Source organism: Anopheles marshallii, chromosome 2 (assembly GCF_943734725.1).
Source record: "Anopheles marshallii chromosome 2, idAnoMarsDA_429_01, whole genome shotgun sequence".
In the NCBI taxonomy this organism is placed as follows: Eukaryota; Metazoa; Arthropoda; class Insecta; order Diptera; family Culicidae; genus Anopheles; species Anopheles marshallii.
The window spans coordinates 35332830-35342776 of record NC_071326.1 but is presented as its reverse complement, the minus strand read 5'-3'; the positions used below and the strand labels follow the sequence as shown (position 1 = coordinate 35342776).

Here is a 9947-nt window from a genome sequence, read left to right as displayed (position 1 = left end):
AACCACAGGAAGGTGTTATCGAGTGGAACGTGTCTCGGCCAAAACTGCGCAAAACAGTACAGCATTAATCAAGGAAACACACGGCACTAATCACGGCCAGAAGATCTAGGCACGCACTTGCTGTGCGTAACACCGGGCCGGGCTGTGCGCTTTTCCATTCTAATCGCATTCTTTCGGCATGCTACCGATTCGGGGTAAAAACAACCCGATGAAGCCTATCGAGAAACCAACGTTTCGGTGTTTTATCAGAATCGTTTTGCGATACAACACGTGCCTGTTGCAAACGGCACACAATTCTACCGTTTACCAAATCAACTTACGCAACGCGTCAAAGGACAAAGCATGGAATGGGACCGAACGGCCGTGGGTTGGTTTGGTGTGGGCATATCGATATCAATGAGGAAAAACCATCCCAACCATCGTGCGGTAAGTGACGTGACACCAATCGCTGTAAGGGGCGTGCGCACTTACGCAATCGCAAATTTGTGCAAAAATGTCCGGTTCGCTTCCCGTTTGCGTGAAGCCGTGCTCGTTCAACCATTTTGCTCATCTCGGTCGTTCTGTGTCTGTGTCTCATGCCTAGCGTCGGCTAAACTTCAGTGGATGCAAGTGGAAAGCGAGCGAAGATATCTCTCGGGACACACCGAGACACAGTTGCCCGAGCACCGCCAATCCAACCGGAGACAACCGTAACGACCTTCGGTTCCTTGCAGCCCGGGTGACAATGATCGTTCTAAATTGGACCGAATTATCCTCAATCGAGCGATCGCGGCGGACCGCGTTCCAGTGTCCAGTATAAAACCTGTACTGATAGCGATCGGGCGCGGTTACTTGCGGCAAGATGTCCATCCGCACCGGACGGATACGCGTGTGTCTCTTACCGTCATCGGTAGCCCTGCTGTTGGCACTGGTACTACTCCTACCGGCGTCACCGACCGTGGCCTACCAGTGCTTGTGTGGTGAGCGGCGTGCACAGAACGAAACCATCTACCCGGACGTACCGATCGAACCGGGCGAATGGCCCTGGCACACACTCATCTACTACTGGGCCGGTTCGCGGCTTGATCCGCCGGCCAAGATCTGCGAGGGTGCGCTCATCGACGAGCGCTTTGTGCTGGCCGCCGCCCACTGCTTGACCGTGCGGGGCAGTACCGACGGTGAGCTGCTGCCGGCCGACCAGCTCGTAGTGCACGTCGGTGTCGTCTCGGTGCAGCAGGACAACGAGCGATCGCGACGGTTCCAGGTGCGCAACGTTACCGTGGAGGATGAGTCGGATCTGGCGCTGATCGAGCTGCAGCTGAGTGAACCTCGCACCGTCCCGAAGCTGTTGCCCGATGTGAGTCTCTCCAGCGAGGAAGGGAGTGGTGGTGGCGAGGAGCTGCCGCAAGATCCGGTGCCGACGGTCGACAGTGGCTGGAAGCCCATCCCGGTCTGTTTGGTGGATGCGCTCGATCTGACCTCACTGTACGGGACGGAAATGTACATACTCAACCAAAGCCAACGGAACCGGCTGGGAGGTTACGAACCGGTGCGCCTAGTACTGGACGAGTTCCTGCTATGCTCCGGATCGACGCTCGCCATGAAGTCACGGTCCATCAATGGAACGACCGTTTCCTTCACTATTAAAGGTACGGTGCGCTACCCGTCACAAAACATTGCTCCCCGGGCTCATATTGTGCACACTCTCCCTCTATATATATTTTAGATCTCAACCTACCCAGCAACGATCGGGGGACGGCACTCTACTTCAAGCATCAGGGCACGTGGAGTCTGCTCGGATTTACCGTGTCACGGGCCACCCGTCAATGGACGCCCGGTTCCGTCTGTCTGCCGAACGACATCATTTCCTTCGATTGTCTCTATCCGGCACTGGACTGGGTGATGGAAAACTTTGCCGACACCAACAGCTAGACCAACTGGACGCGCTCTATTGTGTCTGCGCTGGGAGGGGAACACCAACTCCGTCACACCGTACATTTCACAACCACCCAGTGAGACAATAAATAGCGATTGTGTCCGTACACCGTCTGGCCAAGGCATTTTCGATCGCCCAAAGATCTGCGCGCACTTCCGATCCGGGCACTAGCTATTTAGGTTGGAATTTCCCAACAGGGAACTTCTCCAACGCAAAGGGCAACGGGCCTTTCGACTCGTGACAGGGTTCGGTACGGTTGAAACCACTCGACGAGTACGAGTTTTCGCATTTTGGTTTTGTTCCGTTTCCGAATTGTGCTTCTCCAAAACGGAAATGCAAATTTCTCTTTCAATTATTTGACCGTCCATTGGTTCCCTTTTTCGTTATTCGAGCGCTCCGTCGGACGTCACAGTGAGGCATTTGGTGTGGCATGCTAGCTGTTTGGCAGCGTGTGCGTCAAGACTGGGCGAGATTTTAAAGCTGCCTTCTATTGGCACACCGTAGACGAACTGTTATTTTCATTGAAGGGACATTAAGAGGTGCCCCGGTGCGAGAAAGTAAAGATTGCAAACGTCTTAGTGCAGTTCGCACGATCAAGTAGGAAAGATATTTTTCGGAAAATGTTTGGAGATGAGTAAAGTAAACAACTCCACGAAGTTATCAGCAGTAAAGCTACTTAAAACGTTATCAACGTTAATGCTTTTGTTTAACTAAAAAAAATATATCTCTTTTGCGCGGTTAAGTCTGTAAAAGAATTCCAATCTTCGTAAACTCGCAGCCATCACAGCAACACCCGGAAGACAAACAAAAACGCCCCTGCTGTTAATGTGGGGCCATAAACCATCGATAATGGCAAAGGCAGACGACCCTTCAAGCCATCGGTTTCATTTCCGCAGTTTGTGCGTGTGTGTGTTTTTCCGGCTGTCCACATCATCAGAACCCAGCAGAAACAAAGCGCAAACATACCGGATTCCACCGGATGTAGTAAAGCTACCGAAAGTTGGCCTACGCACGGTGCGAGGCATTTGTTTTATTTTGTTTTAGCAAATTTTGCCACCCTGCCACGAAGCACGAAACGGTATGCGATATGATAACGCACGAACGTTTTGCGGTACGGGCGCACAAGAATAACGCACTTGTTGGACTTCTTATCGATAAGTGAGAACGTTCGCAAAACGGACAGAAAGTGGTTGGTGTTCTGTGTGTATTTTTGTCTGGGTGCTTCCGTGCAGTTTTATCTTCACACCGCACAAGACTGTATCGGTTCAGTCGGATGTTATGATCGAGGTTTTTTTTTGTTGTTATTGTTCTTATCGCCACGTTATCGTACGATATGCACTTTGCGTCGTGTGCGCAGGTTTTTTTTTACCCTCTTAATGCGTTTCCTGATGGATTTCCCACCGGGGGCATTAATAAATCAACCACGTAAAAACAGAACACATGAAGAAGCATTCGGAGTTTTTGGTTCGATGTCTTCCTCGCTGGTGGTGGTATTTTTTTGTTTGTTTGTTGCAATTCATTCATCCACTACCCATCTTCTTCACTTCCTGACAGACCTTTATTCGTCCAACCGTTACGTCGTTGAGGTTGTGACTCACCCAAAACGGCCTCATACCGTCTATCTTGCTATCTACGGCCTGTGTTAACCTTCCGCGTTTTGTATCAAACCCTCGCCTCAAAATGCTTTCGCTCTCTTTGATGCGTCTTGCTGAATTTTGCACACCCATTCATCATCTCGCAACCCGCACTTTAAAGGCTCGACCAAACAAAACCAAATAAGAAAAGCTCGCAAATATGCCTCGCTGCAATGTATGGTTTTGATGAGTGCTATGCGCCCGGAACGATCTGGCGCAAATAAAACAAGTGGCGTGCTACGCTTCGATGCATCAAGCGCCTTCCCATAAACGGCAGAAGGCTATTAAAAAGGTGCTGGAAAGAAACATTCTCACTTGTTCTCATCGAGTGACAAAGTAATAATGCGAATGCAAGGTGATTCCAGATTCTTTGAGGAGAAGTTTTGAATGTTTTAAAAATAATAACAGATTTATTTAACTTATCTGACTAATCAAATATGATCATGGTTTTTTTTTATTCATCGCAAACTTGTTGACTCATCGGACCAGAATTCCTAGAAGGTTTTGAAACGTTATATACATAATTCAACACACATGCCGGAAACAACGAAACAAAGCCGTGATTTAAATCATTTCAAATTAATGATTGGAGATTATAACCCAGAAATGAGGGTAGAATTAGATAAAAATCAATCCCATCCTTCTTGGAAGAGAGAACGCAGAGAGAAGAAACCTCCAAATTACTGACCCTGATTCCCTCGTTATTAATGACGACGATCAGTTCGCAAAGTTAAAATGTGTATAAAATCAAATAAAATGTTATAATTTATTTTATATACAACCAGATAGATACTTTACATTTACCGTGCTGACCAGAAAAGGTTCCGTACAATACAATTCAATATTGATAGGCAATTTTCACTCAGCAATAAAGCATCATTTATGGTACGCCACAATCAACACAGTGCGGGCTTTGCAAATATTACCCTAAAAGGAATGAAAATTGCCTTTTGGGCTTATGGCCTTCCAAACTGGAAACCAACCGCTGCTCGAGGACAAGTATAGTGTAAGTTCTAGAAGATTGATTTTAATCATGCACCATCCAAAGTAGCTGAAAATGTCCTTCAAATTTGTTCCGATCACAAGACCCCAAAATAATTCAATACCAAAAAGCGCATTATAACTGTGCGGTTTAAGTCTTTAAAAACTTAAGACAAATAACAAATGTTACATCTGCTTACAAACTTACCGAAATCTTTAGTTCTTCGACACCGTCGTCACAATTTGTTGGAGCAATAGCGCAGGTTCGTCACTTGTCGGTCCTCCGCTCGATGAAGTCTATTGATCGAATTATTGCTAGCGAATAATTCTTGAAATCTATACACCCTACAGACACTTTGATTTGTTACACACTGAACACACCTAACCTTTTGAAAAACTTTCAAAAAGCCTTCCTTTCTGTCTTAGATTTGGATTGTACCTAAACACCTAATGCTACCCTAAAAAAAATCAAATATTATTAATTTTAAATCGTTAAGCAAATCTTCTCTACAAACACTTGAAGTTTCACTCATTCACGCACGGTTGGAACTTTTCGTAGCTGTCGATCAAAACAACACGCTGTTGGGGGTTGTAAATGTCACCACTACCATCGTACGGCAACCGCAACAAACACCTAGGGTTTTTTTCCAGTTGTTTTACGATCATTCATGACGGTTCTGTCACCAGCCACATAACCTCGTACAGCCTCTGTCGCGTGATGTTTCTTTTATTTCTACGCTACCTTCCCGCAACAGAACAAGAGAGCTGAGCGTGTGAGCAAACGATAAAAAAAACAGATCGTACAAAAGGGAACGTCATAAAACAGGGTTGCTGGATTAAGAAAAATGCTAGCGGCTCTCACTCAAACACCGATCGCAGGATAATCGGGGAAACACACAACTGCACACGCACACAAACACGACACCGTACAAACATCCGTGTAACGCACCGTTTAGCATAAGGGTAGCTTTGAAGTGTGCACATACACCATCAGAACACTCGCGTTCGCGATCTTGCACCAGATCGATTGATCGCATCGATTCAACTCTTAGTTTCTTTCTCAACACAGCGTCCTGCATGGTACAACCACATGCTTCCAACTACAATGACGGTACAGCATATCTTGTGTAGGCACAGCAACCAACCAGAGCCAAAGGGGTGATGATTCACGAACGAGTTTGTTTGTGTTGACAGAGAGTCACAAAACCATCGACGCAATGTGCATGAGGTTTCATTAGTTTTTTCTCCATTCGCGTCCAGATCACTTTCGAAATACGACGATCGTACGTACTGTTGCTGTTATTGTCGTCCGTCGTCATCGTCCAAAAAACGTCATCGAAATGTCATCAATGGGCAAGCATGGGGTGGGCATAAACAGATTCCCCAGTGTCGCAGTTGCCATTGTCGTGGTGGTGGTGGTCCGTGGTCGTCATAGCCACCGTTTTGGGGTGAAACACACTGGAAAACGCACATTACTACCGCGTTTGTGCCGAGACACACGCAACAACACAACACTTCTTACACACCTCACCCGATGGGGAATACCGTTTGGCGCATTGGATTATTCGAGTGGGATGCGAGATTGCACTGCGAATACGCGTGTAATGTTTGTCAACGAATCGTTTGCTTAATCACTTCCTTCTTTCACCAATTTTAACTCTGTTCAATGTCAAACGGCTCGGGGAATTGTTTTGTATTCTATAGCATTTTTATACACCGCGTTTAATTGTTTTGAAGTTTCGAAAAGTTCATGAAAAATTGTTCAGATATCGATGAGTTTCGCGTAGTTTTTGTACACACCAAAAATAACCTTCACCACGACCGTAACACGTTCCGAGCATTGGTTCGTTTTGGCAGCGAATATGTCCAACTTTGCTAGGCAACGCGGTTACAAATCTCTCGCTGGTACAACACAACAAACACACGACATACGAACCCGTAGCACTACTAAACTAGCTCAGACGCGACCACTACCGACGTACGTCCGTCTCACAAGGTGGCAAAGTATCGAATGAATCCGCACTGAATGAATTGAAACAAGTGCAGCAAATGCGTGAGCCGCCCGTACGGAATGGGAGAGGTTCCGATTGTTTTCCTCTTGTGTGCAGGCCTGTCAAACTCACTTTCAAATCGAAAGAAAGCTCACTTATGTTTGTAAATTATTTACTTTACGGTTCGCTACTTTTTATCAAAATGCGTGTTAATAATAAAATATTATTTTAATCCATTCTTGTTCTATACAGAAATAGAATTAATCAAACAAATTAAGAGAAAAAAGTAACTACTTTACCACCATAATTAAGACAAGTAAGCAATAAATTAATTGGTTAGTAAGTATGAGCCAAAGACACTAAGATATGTTTTGAATGTACTGTATATTTTCAATTATTGCTAATTAAAATGTTGTTTAAACATATCACTTACTTGTAAAATACAGCCAAGCCGGCATATTGTATTGATAATAATTCCTTTCTTATGCGAATTCTGAATTGGTTGGAAGTAAACAAAACAAATAGTTACCATTTCCATGATCATCACCAAGAAGGAGTGATATTATTCGATTTTTCATTTTCATTTGTATAATATTTGGAAAAGTTATGAATTAGTAACATTTCATTCTTTTAATACCAGACTTCCAGATCCGAAAAAACAATCGGAAATATAATGGATTCGTTGGATTATTTATTATTAGTACTTCCGTTTATTTTTGGTTCAAGTTGTAACGGAAAATTACATAACTACCTGCACGCAGTGATCAATATAATCACTATCTAATACTTCAGCCAGCTGTTCTCAAAATAAACTAAATTGTTGGGAATTAGATTTTATTCTAAAAAACAAGTTATAATATCAGAGAATCAAAATACAGACTACAGAATATAACCCGGCTCGGTGCCATCGTATATGCAAATAGCTTAAATTAAAGTTAGTGATGCAGTCAACTGAGAACACACAACTAATGTAAATTAACGTTTTGCAATATAACTTGTTATTAGACATCAAAACCGATAACTAAAACACCACATGAACAAACTATAATTAGCCAAGTATAATGCCATTTTACACACAAAACAAAATTAAGAAAGGCACAGCCCAGTGGTGTATTGAACCGACACGACAGGACCGAGGAAAAATCCCATCCGGATCGTTTCCCCCGTAGCTAGGACTGATTAACGGTCTACGAGCTCAAGTAAGTCGATACGAGATCAAATATGCATTAAACAAAATAATACTACGTTTACCACGACTATTGCATATACTACTACTCCTACTGAAACATGTCTAAATTCTTTTGTAACGGTGTAAATCGTAAAATAACTTTCAGGGATCTAGCCACACGACAAATTAATCCGACAGGCCGTTAAAAGACTGCCAAGTTTGACATACCTGTTATAAGCGCATTTAGCAAAAGGAGATAAATAGTGAGAGAGAAGAGAGAAGTAGGAACCTTCCAAGCTTCAGCTAATGGAAAAACGTCGCCGATTTTATGTTGGTGAGCTTTATGGAGAGCGCAATTATGCATCGCGGACCATCAACATAGAATAACCGGCGGGAGCTCCTACGGAACGAATCAAAATTTACACGAAATCAATAACTTAGTCGCTACTTCTAGGGAAGCAAAGAACAATGATTTAAACCGGATCACAAATGTAAAACGTGAACCAAAATATGGAAAACGTTAGATTCAAATGATAATTTTAAACATATTTTCAATTACAGTTAAACTATATCCAATTATACTAAAACATGTGCTCTGCTTAACGCATTGTTGGACTAGACATAATACTACCTAAAGAACCTACTTGCTAAGTTTCGTGTCCTTGTATACGATTAAAACCAATTTTTGTTAATATTCCAGCGTCAAACATACAAACTTATTCGTGAGCCGAAATATATCATAGGGATTTGAAACAAAAACATACCAAATACCATTTTCTAGCAACAATTTCGCGTATTTCTTCCTGGACGATCTTCACCAGCTTGTGTAAAACCATTCCTCTTATTAGTTCACTCATTATCCACTTTCGATCGAATGGGGTAGAAGAAGGAGCAGATTATTTTTGCTTGTTTACTCAAACCACCACCTTTGCCAAAACGAATTGGTGCTTCTCTCGCAGATCATCCCTCCGCCGGGGCGAGTTTTGGGCTTGGAAGAGCATCAGCAGCAACATTACTATGTTTTCCCTCCGAATTCGTTTCACTTTTTCCCGCTACATTGCCTCCCACCAGAGAGAGTTAGATTGGTGTGGAGCTACAGCCACAGTGATTCGGAGATGCGGTGCATCGTCTTCAAGCCGATCGGGCACAACTGACCCGATTAAACTACGCGCGGTCAACTCGTTAAATGAATGCGCAAGCATTAAACGCCTAAAACCCTGGTGTGCGAGTGTTGGACGAAGGCACCGACCAGAAACTGAGCCGAATTCCTTGCAGAAGCACAGTGCACAGTGACAGAGAAAGAGTGCGACAGGGAAGAAGATATGAAGAGGGTCAACGATTAAGATGCAACCACACGGCTTGCAGCTACCGGTCGGGAAAACCTGCGAGGAAACGGTGGAAACAGGAAGGAACAAATGTATCATTCATGACGTAAGTAAAAGTACGAATTTTCACCAACAAACTCAACCAGGAAGCGCTGGCTGTGGACATTCGAAATTCGGATGCTCGCCCCAATAAGCAGGAACCTGGGGCTGCTCGAGTGCTCATGCGCATGTGGTTGGAACTTGTAAAGTTGTAAACATTAATTGTCCTCTGCCGTTGGGCGTGTATGCATCTTCGTCTGGTTTTGGGCGATTTCGATATTTGAGACCGCCAGTGCCACACTAGGAGAAGATGAGCCAATAAAATTGATCTGCCTCAGTGAGCCCATGTGGTTGATGCTCACTCTCGATTCCCGAATGTTGTATTATATTACTCCACAGATACACGCACACAGCCACACGTGTAGTTCACGTGGTGAAGTTGAGCTACATTTTTTTCTTCAGCAACCTTTCGTCACATCTTATCGTAGCGTCGGCATATGGTGAAACAGTTTTAACCGGCTGTGGTCGAATTTAAATTGATTACTTTCCCCGTTTATTGGTACTAGATTGGTAGTGTAACGTGTTTTAAACTTCCCTTCGTCGCTGTAGTCTGGTTGCGGTTTCCAAAACATTAATTTGTACCATCCTGTGCCATAAGTTCGAATTAGTATCATAAAAATGGATCAGGTTGTGCGATTAGAAAACTCTACACTTTAATGGACTGCCAGACTGTAGCGCGATCATTTGCCCCAAAAATATGGCGCCACTGCCGCTGCCGTAATTCGACACTTGTTATTTTATATTCAAATATTTTATATTCCTATACGATCGTACAGTGTTAGTAAGGGATATACACTCATATTAATTTTAGATAGTGTGTAGTTTTAAAATTTC

At 43.9% G+C, this 9947-nt stretch overlaps 1 protein-coding gene across 1 annotated transcript; it reads left to right on the top strand.

The window, feature by feature from the left end:
- Positions 1-841: 841 nt before the first annotated feature.
- On the top strand, positions 842-1911 carry LOC128708239 (serine protease 27-like). The gene is made up of 2 exons (XM_053803198.1): positions 842-1628; positions 1706-1911. The coding sequence occupies exons 1-2, from the start codon at positions 842-844 to the stop codon at positions 1909-1911; spliced, it is 993 nt and encodes a 330-aa protein (XP_053659173.1).
- Positions 1912-9947: the final 8036 nt, after the last annotated feature.

Excerpts from the sequence above, each read along its gene's own strand:
- LOC128708239 (XM_053803198.1), top strand. The coding sequence starts at position 842 with ATGTCCATCCGCACCGGACGGATACGCGTGTGTCTCTTACCGTCATCG. Across the intron at positions 1,629-1,705 it reads CGTTTCCTTCACTATTAAAG|ATCTCAACCTACCCAGCAAC; the intron begins GTACGGTGCGCT and ends TATATATTTTAG.